This window comes from Dothidotthia symphoricarpi (assembly GCF_010015815.1).
Source record: "Dothidotthia symphoricarpi CBS 119687 unplaced genomic scaffold P153scaffold_9, whole genome shotgun sequence".
Taxonomy (NCBI): Eukaryota; Fungi; Ascomycota; class Dothideomycetes; order Pleosporales; family Dothidotthiaceae; genus Dothidotthia; species Dothidotthia symphoricarpi.
The window spans coordinates 390,175-406,045 of NW_022985016.1; the positions used below are offsets into that span (position 1 = coordinate 390,175).

At 48.5% G+C, this 15,871-nt stretch overlaps 4 protein-coding genes across 4 annotated transcripts; all 4 read right to left on the reverse strand.

Annotated features, from left to right (window-relative positions):
• Positions 1 to 588: 588 nt before the first annotated feature.
• Positions 589 to 2,247, reverse strand: P153DRAFT_356498 (MFS general substrate transporter; the record flags this gene model as incomplete). Its single annotated transcript, XM_033666654.1, has 3 exons — positions 589 to 1,130; positions 1,192 to 1,725; positions 1,779 to 2,247. 3 exons carry the CDS (start codon positions 2,245 to 2,247, stop codon positions 589 to 591), a joined length of 1,545 nt encoding a protein of 514 aa, XP_033524201.1.
• A 1,322-nt stretch (positions 2,248 to 3,569) lies between these two features.
• On the reverse strand, positions 3,570 to 4,436 carry P153DRAFT_224720 (uncharacterized protein). Its single transcript, XM_033662654.1, has one exon. It carries the CDS (start codon positions 4,286 to 4,288, stop codon positions 3,818 to 3,820), a length of 471 nt encoding a protein of 156 aa, XP_033524202.1. The 5' UTR covers positions 4,289 to 4,436; the 3' UTR covers positions 3,570 to 3,817.
• A 1,882-nt stretch (positions 4,437 to 6,318) lies between these two features.
• P153DRAFT_274035 (Di-copper centre-containing protein) lies at positions 6,319 to 8,461 on the reverse strand (the record flags this gene model as incomplete). The annotated part of the gene is made up of 2 exons (XM_033662924.1): positions 6,319 to 8,057; positions 8,110 to 8,461. Coding segments are annotated over 2 exons (2,091 nt in total), but the record flags the coding sequence as incomplete, so codon positions are not given.
• Positions 8,462 to 13,651: 5,190 nt separating this feature from the next.
• On the reverse strand, positions 13,652 to 15,520 carry P153DRAFT_356501 (pyruvate decarboxylase; the record flags this gene model as incomplete). Its single annotated transcript, XM_033666655.1, has 3 exons — positions 13,652 to 15,189; positions 15,281 to 15,416; positions 15,467 to 15,520. 3 exons carry the CDS (start codon positions 15,518 to 15,520, stop codon positions 13,652 to 13,654), a joined length of 1,728 nt encoding a protein of 575 aa, XP_033524204.1.
• Between the last annotated feature and the right edge of the window lie 351 nt (positions 15,521 to 15,871).

Sequence of the window (15,871 nt, forward strand, 5' to 3'; positions counted from 1 at the left end):
CTATTGCGCATCCATAGTCTTTGAGGAGCACCGACTGTGTGTAACGTACGACAAACTTCCCTCCCAACCTTTCATTCCCTTTCACTCCAGATTCGAACTGGGTTTCCTTCCCTAGCCATATAACCTCGATGCGTCGCAGTGTGATATGCAAGTAAACTGATCATCGTATCGTATGTAAGCGATTGTAACTAAGGCTGTTCAGTGTCTAGTTGTCAGTCAGGATATGGTATGTGTACAGAGGAACAAAACACAGCACCGAGACCATGTCTGTTTGATGATGACCATGAAGTTGTTTCTTTTCGCTTGTGCTAAGGCGTTTGTCAAGACGTATCGTCGGGATGTGATTCAACGGTAGTTTGTGAATACCGTGGTATGCTGGACAAAGCAAGCTGAGCCGTATTATTGAGGCATTGGGACAAGTTAGAAGAAGACTGGCGAGTTCACGAACCGAGTAGAGTCACATGCATAAAGACGAAGACATCTGAACAATCATGAAATATATTCATAGCTACAGCAAGACATAAACATCATTGACAAGCTCCACAAAACACTGCAGCCCGCCATGTCCCACCCAGCTCCAAGCACCATCTACTGAGTGTACCTGAAGCCAGGAAGGCCCTCGATGATCTTGCCACCCGCATCAGCGCGCTTGTTCGCGCGCCAGAACTTGAGGTTCAACAGCCCCGTAACGACAATAGTGAGTGCGCCAGCGCCCATGCAGGCCGAGATACCGGGGACGTAGTTGGGCGCATCCTGGGTCCTGAAGACGGTACCGCCGATGATGCCACCGACGCCGCCGGCACCGACGAGTGTAGCGGAGCATAGGGCGCGTTTCCACTGGCCGCGGATGTTGTTGGCTTGCCATGTCAGGATGATGGGCACGTTGCAGTTTACGGCGGCGGTGGCGAGGAAGACGCCGAAGTAGCGGACGCCGACGATCTTGGTGAAGCCCATGAGTGCGAGGCCGATCATGGTGAAGAGGCCGTTCATGTGGATCATGGGCGAGCGCAGGTGGTACTTGTCGCCGATCCTGGCGTATGTGATCATGACGATGGCGGCGAAGAGGTAGGGAGGCGCGATGAGAATGTTAGCCATGGCGGTGTTGAAGCCCATTCCATCTTTTAGAATAACTGGGAGCGCATGTTAGTAAATGTCTCATTTATGTATCATTTGTGACGGTAAGTTGCTTACTTGGGAGGAAGTACGCGATGGCGTATGTAGTAACGGTGGTCATCATGAAGATCCAGGCGAAGCCCCAGACCTTGAGGTCGAGAGCACCTCGAAGGTACTTGGCCGTGTTGAACTCCTCTGGGATGACATCCTTCCTGTCTGCCTCGATGCGGGCGACGATGAAGTCAACCTCTTCCTGCTCGAGGAACTTCTTGCTGAACTTGGTCTGTTTGGCGGCCAGTTCAGGGAAGTCGACGATGAAGTACCAGCCGACCAAGCCAATGACGACAGTGAGAACACCCTGGAGGATGAAGATCCAGCGCCAGCCGCTCAGTCCAGGACCGAAGCTGACAGGAGTCTTTGGTGCCTTCTTTGTGGGGCCAAAGTGTCTGCCCATCCAGTAGGCGAACTGGTGACCATGACCCTCGAGGAGCGAGAAGACGTATCCGAGAATACCAGAGAAAGCAGAAGACAACATGCCGATCATGAAGAAGAAGGAGTTCCTCGTCTGGAGCTCATAGCGTTGGTACCAGCAAGAGAGGAGGTATGCAGAGCCTGATTCGTTAGTCTCAGAACGACACCTGTAGAGGAGTGATTGATGTACTCACCAGGGAAGAAACCAGCCTCGAAAATACCGAGAACCAGGCGGAGGGGAATAAGAGTGTGCCACTCCTTGACGAAGCCAAAGCCAATCATGACTGAACCCCAGATGACGACAATCGCCGGCAGGAAGGTGCGGGGACCAAGCTTGCGCAGAACGACGGTCGCAGGCGGCTGGCACAAAACGTAGGTGATGAAGAACAACAAGACGATGATACTGTATCGGTTGCCGATGAGCTTGAGATCGACTCCCATACCAGCTACCACGGCGACACCCAGATTGGTCCTGTCCATCAGAGAGACCATGTACATGAACCCCAGTGTTGGGATCAGTCTCATGTCAACCTTGCGAATGATCTTCTTTTGCTGCTCTGGTGTGAAGTTTGTGATGCGTGAATCCTCGACATCAGAGGCGTCAGAGACAAAGTCGATCTTCTCGACAGTGCCCTTCTCCTCTGCGTAGGACAAAGTGGCCATGGTGATGGAGGTGACGAGAAAATGAGAAGAAGAAGAGACCCTTTCGGGAGAGAACTGAAGATGAGATGGGATGAGAATTCGATAGAGACGCAGGATGGCCAGTACTCATATACATGTTGATTTTTCACTCAAACCGTCCCCCGCATCTAGATTCTAAGCTTTTTCCCCAGATTCCTATCCGATAGTCATGATAGACTACCCCAGATTCTCGGAAGGAAGCGTAGAAAGAGTAACATCACCCGATGCTACGATGGCATTCTTGTCCCCAAGAACGCCCCTGGCTGGGAGGCGTACTGCAGCAACGGCCTTGGCAGCATGGTAGTCGCATTTTCTGGGTCCCGAAGTCCAAGATCAAGGTCTAAGAAGGTGTCCGGTCCAATAGCTTCATGCATGTATCTATGCCAAGATATTTTGCAAGATCCAGCTTCTGCGCCCACATGCTAGCCTAACATGGGGCAGCACCTACTTGGGTCGAGACTCAAGGACGGAAGGGAATCCGCACAACGTGATACTGTAGCAATCGAATCTTGTGCGTTTGAGGCCAAACCGGAGAACCATCCTACCCACAGCCACAGCGCGACCAAACTCTAAGTGAAATTACAAATTTGTTTTCGCGGTTCTTGGTCACGATGTTGCTCAGTGACATTTGCTGGCAAATATGCTGCGCGTCAGCTGGGAGGCGCAAACGGCAACAACATGCTAGGCCAACTCAACAAAAGACATATTTCTTCGCAGCATACGTACATACTTGCTCCCCAACAAGATGCGTATGCTTGAGCAATCTGGGGGTGGGCGAACCCCCAGGATAGAAAGTTACCCCGGATTGGTAGGCGCTAAGGCAACTTTGCGGGGTAAGACGAACTTGCCAACCGCCGAACTAAGGCCATTCAAGATAGTTGAACATCGCGCTTGTGGTAGGTCTTGGTGTAACCAGGTCCAGAGCAACGCCAGGGCACCACGTGCACATGGATATCCATCCAATACGAGTTTAAGGCATCTGAGTGTGCAGGTCGTTGCCGTAAATGACTGCCGTGTCCCCAAAGCAGGTTGGTACGCGAACTGTCATGGAGGCTGAAGTGTTGATGGAATGTTGACGGGTGTAGACGTATGCGTGCCGTTGTTGTTGAGCCATGTAAGCAATCGAACATATGAGGCCTGTCTACACGATCGCGCAGTAATTCCACATGGCAACTGTAGTGGTACGCGGGTCTTCCGATGAGAGTGGAAACCCAGCTGGATCAACCGACTTCAAAATACCTCATAGAAGCCTTGGTGCCCGATACGGTCACTGACGTGTAGTTGTCACAATTAATCTAGCACTGCCATCGACGTCTTAGGTCTAGACTTCCGCCGAAGAATTACGGTTTTGGCATGTAGTCGAGCGATGACTCGGTCATGGATCTGGGGATGGTGACTGCTGCGATCCCGTTTTGGAGTGAATCGATATGTAGCTTGACTCCATCGTAGATAGTACATGCAGTGCGCGACCCGACGAACCTAGAGCACCCCCACGGAATCAAGGAAGAGGAACCTTGGTGTCGGGTTCTCCGTCTTGCATGTGGAAAGAATGCTACGATCGAGCTTTGAAAGGTTCGAGAAAAGTCCTTGATCGTCGCTGTAAAGCCACTTCGCGATAGGTGACGCAAGTTTTTAAGGTCGTGGATCGCATCTTGTTCAAGAGATTCCAGGCTCTTGATGCCGAACAGTTCCGGCTGCGTGTTGCACAGTATTTTTCGGATTCCTTCCTTACGAGCTCTCCCATTGTTGGGTGTCGGTCACTGGATCTATTCCTCTGTGGCAAGGTGACTAGGGCATTTGAAGACAACCAAGAAGGCACACAAGTGTATGCGAAGGCTAGAACCAGCATCGCCAATGTGGTGGCGCATGGAACGAACAATGTGACCCAAACGCGCACTTGGCTTCTTATGCACTCAGCTGACCTGTTAGTTGATAGTCCAGCAGTGTTTCTCCGCTCCCTTGTAAAAGCGACAATGGACCATGTTAAAGATTGGTAAGTGACACTTCGAGATTCGCCTACCATGTCGTCGATGCCAGCACCTTTGAGAGAAGGGAATTCGAAGTTACAATCGACTGTTCATCGGCATACTAGATATTCCGGATGCCAAGGAAACGGATTCGACCAAGGTCTTATACGTCTTGTCACCTGTATTGTAAGAAACTTTACATAACGGCGGGAGTCATACCACATGCAGACCAGAAGTCGACCCAAGTACACTTCGAGTACATCCCAAACCGAGGAGATGTATAGTTGATAGACAAAAGCAGGTGTCACCAGGCGCCGTAACAAAACAACTTGTGTTCGATGTTATCGCCGGACTTACCCAGATCGCAGATCTCGAGGAGAGGTAAGGCGGATGTGCTCTTGAATCGTCATCAACGTCCGAAGACGCTCTGGGCCTGATGGCTGATCAACCCGATATTGATGGCCTTGCCGCTCCCAGACGAACCGTTGCGATCCAAAGTGATAGAAAACTGTCGCTTCCAGAATTGAGCAAAGATATTGTGGCATGTTGTTGATCCATTGTTGAGGTCTTAAGACGCTCTACGCGCTCTGCCCAGCATATTGCCTCACATCATCCAATCCGGCGTACAAACTGTCAAAACAACCGCGATCCAAAGCTAGCTCGTGGCACTGCCTTGAGGCCTTTCCGAGACCATCAACCCTACGACGACAGTACCATGGCCTCGTCCGTTGGATGTCACATACGCTGGCGCCGACTATGGTTCAGTCACCAAGGCGACAGGTCAGGACCGGAATGTGACCATCTCCATCCAGCCCTCCTGGAATTTCGCCAGGCGAGGCGAGCCGAACGAGAAGAAATGAAACAAAACGAATGGAAGTAGGAAAGCGCGTAGAGCAAAGCAAAAGAAAGCGAAGCAAAGAGACAAAAAGAGAAGAAGAAGAAGAGTACCAAACCCACAAGTTCGAATTCTAACTCGCCGTCGAACGTCACCCACCAAACCTCAAATACTCCGCGATACAAACCACCGCTGCTGCGACGAGCACCACAAACGACAACAGACAGTGAGCGAGCAAGCACGGATACCTTCGTAGCTAGGGAGATGGTATGCTTACCCTGCCTATCTAGCAGCGTGGTCTTGTCGTCGGTGTTGAATAATGCGGAATGGGATGTGGTGAGATGGGATGGGATGGGAATATAAGATGGATATTGATGATCTGCGGATTTACGCACGGGCCATGTGTGATAGAACACGTGATGTGGGAGATATATGCCCGTTTGATGGTATTTGGGATGGGGAGGAAATGCGCATTGGATGTCGAAGGGCAGGTGTGTGGGATGTTTGGGAGGGAGATGGTGAGGAGATGATGAATGCTAGAGTAATGAGATATGTACAATTCTATTCAAAGAATTCTGCGCGTACATGAACTCCACTGCACGGCATTACATATCAATACACCAATGAACAAGTCAAAGTAGCACAAGCATAGTATGAAAAACTATACAGAAAAACAAACGAATCGATTGGTATAAATAGGCGTACATACAAAGGAACATCTCTCTCCCCACAAACACACATACACATACCTCCAGACGACAATGCGACGGGATACATACATATCAACAACATCTCAATATACAATCCAACAAAGGTAATTAACTCATCTAACGAAATTGATTGGACATATGAAAACTCCACCTCCCTCTCCACTCCATTCGCTTCACAGCTCGTCGTTTACCATACAGTAACTTACGCCTCAGCGTACAGGAAGTTGCCGGACGGGTCGACGTAGTGCACGACCTGCTTGATGGTGCACTGTGTCTCCTCGTCGAAGTAGGTTGAAGCGCCGCTGGAAGGTGTGGCACCGGAGGGCGTGCCGTAACCGCTTCCACTTCCAGCAGTGTGGGAGGGCTTGGTGGTGCCGGAAGAAGGCGAGTCGCTACTGTAAGAAGGCGACTCGTCACCGTAGGACTCATCCTCACCGTCGGACTCGGGCTCAGAGTTGTAACCGCTGCTGGGCGTGCTGCTGGCGGTGGGCTTGCTGCTTGAGCCAGACTGGACGGGGGTGCTGGTGCCGTCGTGGGCGGGCTCCTCGTAGGAAGAGTCGCCAGCAGGGGGAGCGATGTCGTTGGCCTGGGGAGTGTACGTGAAGGGCTCACCGGCGGGAAGGTTCTTGGTGGCGTTGGGGAGCTTGACGAAGGGAGCGCTGAGATCGGGGAGCTCGCCGCTGCTGGATGCGGGAACAACCTTGTTGCACTTGACCGCAAGATGGAGGTTGGGGACGGAGGCAGCATCGATTTCGCCGTTGGGGCCAATGACGACGTAGTACAGGTTCTTCGCAAGGTAGGGCTCGACGTGCTCGGGCTTGAGCGAGGCAAGCTTGCCGTCCTTTTGCTTACCCTGGAGGCAGGAGGTCAGAGGAAGGTTACCCTCGGTCATAACGGGTTCGCCCTTGCCAGCCATGCTTCCACCAAGAACGGAGTAGGCACCGACGTAGTTGGCATCCTGGGTCATGTCTGTGGATGGGTTGTAATCGGCCTCGGAATCGCCGCTCGCAGCCTCGTATTGAAGGGTGGTGTTGTAGTTGACCGATGGGACAGACAGAGTGGTGTTCGTCAAGGGGTAAAGACCAGTTGAGTTGCTGGAGCCGGTCGAGTTGGTGGAAGTCGAGTTGGTGGCGTCATCGCGGATGAAGCAGTGGACGGTGTACGAGCCATCCATGGCGAACTTGTCTGCGGTAACGGAAAGGACGGTGTGGTAGTCACCCTCCTCGAATGGACGACCAAGGTACTGGCCGGTGGCCGGGTCGGTGTCCGACTCGTCACGCTTGCTCAGTGTCCTGGAACCGGCACCGTACAGGCTGGTGACCGCTGAGGCGACCTGAGAGTACGAGTTTCCGCTGGTCTCGGGGTAGTAGTAACCGAGGACGCGAGTATCCTTGATGTCGTTGCTAGTGAAGTAGTTGCCAGCAGTGTCCTTGGTGAAGGGCTTCAAGGGGGTGTAGGCGTTCTTAGCTTCACCCTGGTTCCATTGTGCCATGCCGCGGTTGATGTTGCCATTGGCGACCCACGTGTTGGGAACAACGATCTGGTGCATGGCCAACAGACGATCGATGTTGGTGTGGTGAAGCCAGAAGATGGGGTCGAAGGAAGAAAGATCAAGGTAGTACATGTGTCCACCCGACTCACCTCCAGCAGTGGTGTGAACAGCATCGTGAACAGACTCGTAGCTATCAACACCGTTGCCGCTCAGATCGGTACGGGCACCAATCTGCGAAGTGCTCACAGTACCCCAAGACGCCTTGCTGGAGAACAGAGCGAAGACACGATCACGAAGAGACACGCGGATGCTTGTGAAGCGAGCGTTCATCTCGTTGTTGTTGTTACGGGTGGGGTTAGCAACGGGGCGACGAAGAGTCGCAGGCCAGCTGTCCCATGGGCCTCCGCCCATCTCGGTGGGGAGCGAGCTGCCCCAGCTGTATGAGTACAGCGGGTTGTTGATGGTGACCTTGCCAGATGGCTTCGTGACAGATACTGTCGCGTCGCGGATCGACGTAGGAACGACAGGCTGGCCAGAGGCTGGCTCTTGGGCCCAATCCCAGTATGGCATGCGGAGAGTCGCCGCAGCAGTTGACCAACGCGATCGCGTTGATGAAGGGAAAGTAGCAACGACTTCCAGGACGGACGCGTACCACGCTTGCTCGAAAAGAGCAAGGTAGGGCCTGTGCCATGAACCGAACAAGCTCTGAGCGTGAGGGCAGAAACCAGCCTGGTTGAGCAGAGGGGTTGGGAAGTTACCCCACGTTACGTAGGGGCGACCGTGAATGCCTATGAATTGATTAGGTCTGTACCACCTGAGCTTATGTCCAACGTAACATACCGACAACCTGGTAGTAAGACAGCCTTTCGGACTTGTCCTTGGCCATGAACCTCTCCATACCCAAAAGGTACAAGTTCCACTGGTCAGCATTCTGCATCAGCTTGCGGATCTCGAGACGCGGCGCCGTTGCTCCTGTCTTGACACCAGTGATGGCGGTGTATCCCGAGGTCTGACGCTTGTCAAGCGCTTCAGAGACCACATCCATCTGGGCCTTGATCACATCGTCGACTGATGCGCTCCTGGGGTGGCTGTGGTGTGCGGCGCCATGCTGGAAAGCAGTGGTGAACTGGAGGAGAGCCAAGAACGCGAAGACCGCGGTCATCATGTTCTGGGGCTTGCTGAAGTTCGCCATGGTGTTGGAGATTAATGTGCGGTCAAGTCAAAGACGATACAAATAACGGCCAGAAGCCGGAGCAAAGGCAACCTGAAAATGCAAGTAGGCGAGCTAGAATGTAAAAAGCGATGCGTGCAAATGAGCGGAACGACCGTGGCGCAAAGTCCTTGGTCTGTGAAGAGGGAATAGAGTTCCTTTGAAGAAACCTCGACGTCAAAAGTAGCGAGGAATCGAAATGTTGGCGTCCAGGAGAGCGGGTACGCAGGGTCATATAACGAAACGTACTATTTGCGGCCATGCTAGACTCGGACTGGGTTGATCTCGTTCTTCTCTTTTCGGTCATCAAGCGGGTCCGCCGGTCTGCACGGCGCTCGTATTTACGGAAACGTGGAAATAGTGATTGGACGGTCCCTGCCAGCAGTGGGGTGTGGTCAAGCCCCTTGTCGCTCCGAAACGAACGATCTCTTTGATCCACAAGACATATTCCCCTGACTTGGCCCAATGGAGGTTCGCACACACGTCTGGACGAGCTGCTGATTCGATTGCCACAGGCGCCGACAGCGACGCTCCGGCTAGCTCACGCCGGTCTCACGACATGCTGTGCTGGTGCCGGACGTTGAAGCTTGATTATGGTGTTTGTTTTTGGGGCTCCCAACGTTCTGCGTGGTGTCGAATCGAAGTCGATGGTTTTGAGTGTGGAAACTCTCCGTCGCTCACAGCTTCTTGGTACAGATGATGGACAGAACCGTAAACACAGCCTCGGACTTGGCGCTAGCAGTCCGCCTACCGGTACTATGCGCCGCAAAGCTCGACGCGCTGACATGTCGGTGGTAAAGGGGGTTCGTCTGTTCAGCCCGCCTTCACTCTAGGTGCACACTATGATGATGCCGAACGCGCGTCTGCGTACGAAGACTGCGAACAATCCGCGATGTGCACCTCATAGCGACGATATTTCCTGTAGTCGTCGCTCGTTTGTGCGAGACAACATAAAACCGCAATGTATTCGATCCACAATGGCAAATTCCCGGCTCCGGTTCGCCTATGTATCCCATGGTCCGGTGAGTTCTGCCCTGCTGGACGGCCCGAGATTAGGCCAATGAGAGCAAGGCTTAGCATCAGTAAGTCAGCGTTTTACCCCACTACACAAACTTCAAACTAGAAACTATTAAATCTACTTTCTATTTACAACACTAACTACTTACTTATAACTTAATTAATAATACTACTTCTTTATACAATAGCTCCTTACAGACGCGCTAATAATAATCTTATACCTAAAGAAGGCTTCCTTATATAAAAAACGCAGTAAAAGCCTTTACCTATACACCTTAAAGGCTGTAGCAAGAATACTTTACTAAAATAGAAACTACTTATACTTAATAACCTTAATAATAGAGGTAGCTTATAACTACCTTACTATAATAGTAAGCTTTATAATTAGGCCCCTATTAAGCTCTTTAAGCTGTTCTTTACTAACTTAGAAATCTTAAAAATATATTACTATACTAATAAAAATACTTATCTCTAATACCTACTTAGCCTTACTTAATAATATATCTGCCTATAGTATAAGGTAATACCTTATAAGATCTTTAGTTACCTAGCTATATAAATCTATATAGGTATATACCTTAAAGTATAGGTTATAGACTATTAGTATACTAATATATAATTTAAAGTAGTCTACGTCTATCTATATAAGATTATAAGCCTTATCTAATTTAAGTAAATTAATTATTACTTTTATATTATACCTTTATATAATATTAATAACCTATTTAAGTATTTATTTAAATAAGTATAAGAGTTCTCTAAGTACGTCTATTACGTTAGCTAATACTACTAGTACCTAAGGTAATATTTAGCTGTAAATAAAAGTATAATATACTTTTATAGGTACGCTAAGAAGAAGACTATAATTAATTATAAGTCTAACTTTATAGGGTATAAAACTTAGTACCTTAGAGATTCTATATATTAATTAAACTAGCTCTTTTACAGTTATAGTTTAAATAATAAGAATAGGCCTTATAAAATTAACCTAGCTTATACAGCCTTTAGCTTCTACCTAATAAAAGCTCTTATACTTTACTTTATACTTAACTACCTTACTAGTAACGTTAATAAACAGCTACTTAAGCCTAATAAGTATATAATTTTTATAGATAACTTATTCTTATTAGTACTATTATTTAAGGAGTTATAATACGCTAGAATTACAGTAGTAGGTACTATATAAATAGAGAAGACTTTATATAAAATTAGTATAGGAGACCTTCTTTTATAAGTATCTTAGGTATTACAGTAGCTCTTAAAGCTCTTAATAAAATATAAAGCAATAGCTTAACTATTAATATTATTACTAGTACTAAAAAAATATAGTTAGCCTAGAAAAAACACGTTACTAACGCCTATAATATTACTATTACCTCTACCTATATAAGAGACTTAAAGCAGTTAGGAGAATACCTAACTATTAATTAATTATACTTAGAGGCTTAAGCCTATTATTATTAATAACCTAGCTAAAGGCTTTTTAGCTAAGCTTATTATTATTAGAGCTTAGTATAATAAACTTAAATAAAGTACTATCTACTTTAATACCTTAGGAAGTAAAAAAGTTAAGATAATAGCTTAGTATAATAATAATATTATACTGTTTACTATAACGTTTAGAGCCCTCTATAAAACTATAGTATAATTAAGAAAGAGACTAAGTAAATTACGTACTAGTATAGTCTAAACGCGTATTAAGTTTAAAGATATAATTTATAAATTACTACTAATCTTAGTACTAATTAATTTCTATAATAAGTATATAAATGTAATAGATTAATTTAATTAACTCTAAAGTTACTATCTACTCTAACAGATCTACTATAAAACCTAGAGACTATTAATAAGTCTTTTACTTAATATTATACTTATAAACTTATATAAGCTATTTAGAGCTACTTCTAGTAGTTCTCTTCTAAGCTTTAATATCTACTAGTAATTTTTACTTAAGCTTATAGTTACTCTTAAAGGCTTATTAAAGTAGTAAGTATTTCTTAGAAATAAATTACTAATCTAACCTATTACTACACCTAGTATAATTTATAAGCGCGTTAAGATCTATACTACTAATTATTATTAATTATATAAGATTTATACCTAAACTAGCTAATACGTAGCTTAAAAAACCTCTTTTAGCGTTATTACTACCTTACAGCTTAATTTAATTTAAATTATAAGGTCTCTAAGAATAGTTTATAGGTATTTTAGCTACTAAAAAATAATTTACTATTACTACTAGCCTCTCTACTATAATTTAAAGGAGTTTTAAACGTACTAATTAGGTAGCAACGCTTATAATAAGCCTAGATTTTAGTAGTAAATACTTTAAAAATATAACTATCTTAACTTTAATTAATTCTATTAACTTATATTAAATAATATTAATTCCTAAACCTATACACGCAAATTTTAGTATAGGGCTTCAATTTTGGTGTTCTCTAGATGCCGCGCTATGACATGCTCTCATTAGCCCAATCTCGGGCCGTCCAGCAGGGCAGAACTCACCGGACCATGGGATAGCACTGGCAGGGTTCCTGCCTGCTCGGCACGCGCTTCTCCACTATTTGTGTCTATTGCGACGTTGGTATCGCTGTTTCACTCTCCTGATCGACATAATCCTGTAATGCTTGATTTTGCGCCCGTCTTGGAAATATGGAGATGGTCGTATTCTCAACAACATGCAGATGGGCCGTTCGCAGAAGTTACGTGATTCTGAGATCCGAGACCCGACAGCAGCGGCAGAATCTGAAACGCGATCTAGAAACAGAACATCCGAGCAGGATTGTTCTCTCAATCCAATTTATCCGATTTGGCATGAAACCCTCACAATGTGTTGCTTCCATCTGCTCCGACATCAAGCGAGAAAGCTAGCTACAATCATGAAAAAGCCCGTACACCCACTCCACTACTCCCCAGTACCCGGTAAACAGCCTCTCGATCGGTCGACATACCAGGAAACAAGAACTCCAAACGTCAATCCAGCCAAACGATACAACAAACACCATAAAGCGAAAATTCATACACATATGCCCAAACGCTAGTGAAGTCTACTCAACGAAAGATTCCCAGCTTCTATCCCCAATGCCGAAAGGTATTGAAGATCCTTAAAACAGGTTCATCTCCCGGTATTTCGACCGATTGCAAGTACAGTACCCAGTCCAGCCAGACCTCACCGGTATAATCCTCATTCTAATTCAAGTCCCATTCCCGTCCCCGTTCCTGTTCCTGTTGTCATTCTACTCCCCAGTCCTCGTACCCCCACTTCCAAGCCCTTACAATAACGCACACATCCTACTACTCCCTAGTACTCATTACCCAGTACACGGCGAATTCACCCCCCTTCACATTCCCATTATAATTAGCAGGCACTATCCAGTACACCCGTTCTCCATCCAGTAAAGCGACGTCTGATACAGAAACCTAAAGACTTACTACAAGCCTACCGTAGGTTAATCCGAATGTACTATGCTGCCTCGCAGACCATGAAGATTTCGCGTTTAAACATCAACAATGGGTGAGCTTTCCAAGCGATTGTGATATACATCCCTCCCACAAACCCAGGGTCTCCGTGCCTCAGTGCCATGTATCTCACCACTGCACAACAACAGCTTTCAAACAAAGCACATGCATATTAAGTATACCTAATAAACTCAACCCATCCTTCCTTGAATCCATAGCAACACTACTGCCCAAAACCAAACCAAACCCAAACCCAAACATTCCATTCACCTCATGTACCAACCTACCCCAGCCTCACCTCCTCATAGCCCTCTTGTTTAAATCCAGAGTCCATAGTTGATTAGTTCTCAAACGCCATCCTCCCCACCAGTGTGGAGAGAATACTATTTCGAAGCCTGGTGTGTGATCTCCCTACTCTGGACTGATATGATCGAGGCGGTATATATAGATATGTAGATACATGGATTGATGGAAAAATACTCAGAGAAGGCACAGCACAACATCAAGCGCAACATAACTCAAAATCAGAGATGAGAATTCCAGCCTATTCTAAAATCTAACGAAGAGTAAAACGGGGGAAAGCAAAAAACAGAAAAGGGGAGAGTTCATCTCCACATCCCATACCCATCCATCTATATATACCCATACCATACCATGCCATGCATATCATATCATCACCCCCAAACCAACCACTTACTCGAGCTTCGAGTTCGTCCTCGCCGCACTGGCCGCAACATCCTTCAGCGCAGCAGGCGCATCATCCCAGGGCATAACCAGCTCGACGAACCTCATCTTCTGGGTATCACCGCTGGAGAACTCCTCATCCCTGAACAGATCCTCAAGCTGCTCCTTAGTCTCGACGCGGTACGTCAGGACGGAGCCTTCCTTTGCGCCAAAAGTGGCGGGCAGGTCCTTGTACTTCCACTCCTGGACGTCGTTGTAGGGGTCCTCCATGCCGTGGATGAGGCGCTCGATGGTGTATCCGTTGTTGCAGATGACGAAGAGGATGGGGTTGAGTTTGTTGCGGATCATGGTGCTTACTTCCTGGGCGGTGAGCTGGAAGGAGCCGTCGCCCGTGAAGAGGATGGTGCGCTTGATGCCCATTTCCTGGGCGGCGAGGGCGGCGCCTTGGGTGGAGCCCGTGGCGTAGCCGATGCTGCCCCAGAGGACTTGCGAGATGGCGTTGACGCCCTTGGGGAAGCGTGTCTCCCAGATGCCGAAGTTGGATGTGCCGGTCTCGGTGATGACGATGTCGTCGTTCTGGAGCCATTGGCCGAGGCGGGGCCAGAGCCAGGCGTGTGTGATGACGGGGTCTGATGACTTGACCTCTTGCTCGGGGATCTTGTTGTTTGGCGTGGGGCCTTGCTTGATGCTGAGGTTACCGAGCTTTTCGGTGACCTTCCTGAGAACGCCGTTCATGCGCACGCCAGGGTACTCGGAGTACCTGACCTTGACGGAGTAGCTGTGGAAGTCGATTGTGTTGAGCTGCGACATGCGGATGGTGAAGCCTGCAGTGTTGAAGTCGGACTGGATGGCTCCAATGCTGAGGACAAGATCGGACGACTCGACGCGCTCCTTGACACCGGCGTTGCTGCCGTTGCCGGCGTACACACCTCCGTAGTTGGGGAGAGTCTCATCGACGGCACCTTTGCCCATGGGTGCGACGAATGCCGGGATACCGGACTTGACAATCAAATCGTTCGTCTCCTTCAGGGCGCGGTGGCGGATAGCACAAGCATCGACCAGGATGACGGGGTTCTTGGCCGCCTGGAGACTCCTGAGGACCACATCCACGACGTAGTCTTCCTTCTCGGGGTCGTTGGGGGCGTACTCCAGATCCAACTTGGTCTTGAGGCGATTTCCATCAACCTTCTTTTGCACCATATCAGAGGGGAGCGAGATGTACACGGGCCTCGACTGCTGGTAGCACTCGCGAATGGCGTTGTCGATCAGGACTGCCGCCTCGTGCTGGTTGTTGAGCATGGACACGGCGCAGGAGATCTCCTGTGACATTCTCGAGAAGACGGTGAAGTCGCCGTTACCGAGCGTGTGGTGTAGAAGGGCTCCATTGCGCTGCGAGATGGTTGATGGGTAGCCGACGATGTGGACAATTGGCACGTATTCCGAGTAGGCGCCTGCAATTGCGTTGACAGCTGAGAGCTCGCCGACACCGAATGTGGTGACGAGTGCAGAGATGCCCTTTACGCGTGCATAGCCGTCTGCTGCGTAGCCTGGAGAGAGTTAGTGACGAGTTGTTTGAATATGTTGTGCAAGTTCATGTTCAAGCTCAAGTACTGGTGGGGTAGCTCAAAGTTGACTTACCAGCATTCAGCTCGTTGCAGTTGCCAACCCACTTGAGGCCGACCTTTGGGATGTAGTCGAGAGCCACGAGGTTGTAGTCACCAGGGAGGCCGTGTATCGACTCGACGCCGACTTCTTGGAGACGACGGAAGAGATACTATGAGCGAGTGAGCTGGTGTTTGGTTGGAGAGCATGAATCAAACTCACCTCTGCAATATCCATTGGGTTCTCGATATCTTGGGAGCGTAGATCTTGTGCCATGATTGGATTGGGGAGGACAGAAAGCTGGAGAGGCGACTGTCTTGATGTTGTTGGTGGTTGTTGGTGCTTGGCTTGTGAGGGCAAGTAATAGAGCAGCTGCGTTTATTTATCTAGGGTCCAGCTCTGCCAGCAGGCAACTATGACGATGCAATGGCCGGGCTCCGCCGAGCCTATGGAGGCCGTTGTTGGGAATATGTCCTGTAGGACGATGGGTCAGCCCACATGATGGCGTGAGCAGCAAATGCTGCAGCGAGTGATTCTGCTGCAGAGCCGCATGGGGTGGAGAGGAAAGTTTTGATAGCTCGAAATAGTGGTGCAATTCTCGACGGTGAAGTGGGACGGGCAGATAGA

Bases quoted from the DNA above. Each gene is read 5' to 3' on its own strand.
- P153DRAFT_224720 (XM_033662654.1), bottom strand. From the start codon at position 4,288: ATGGTAGGCGAATCTCGAAGTGTCACTTACCAATCTTTAACATGGTCC.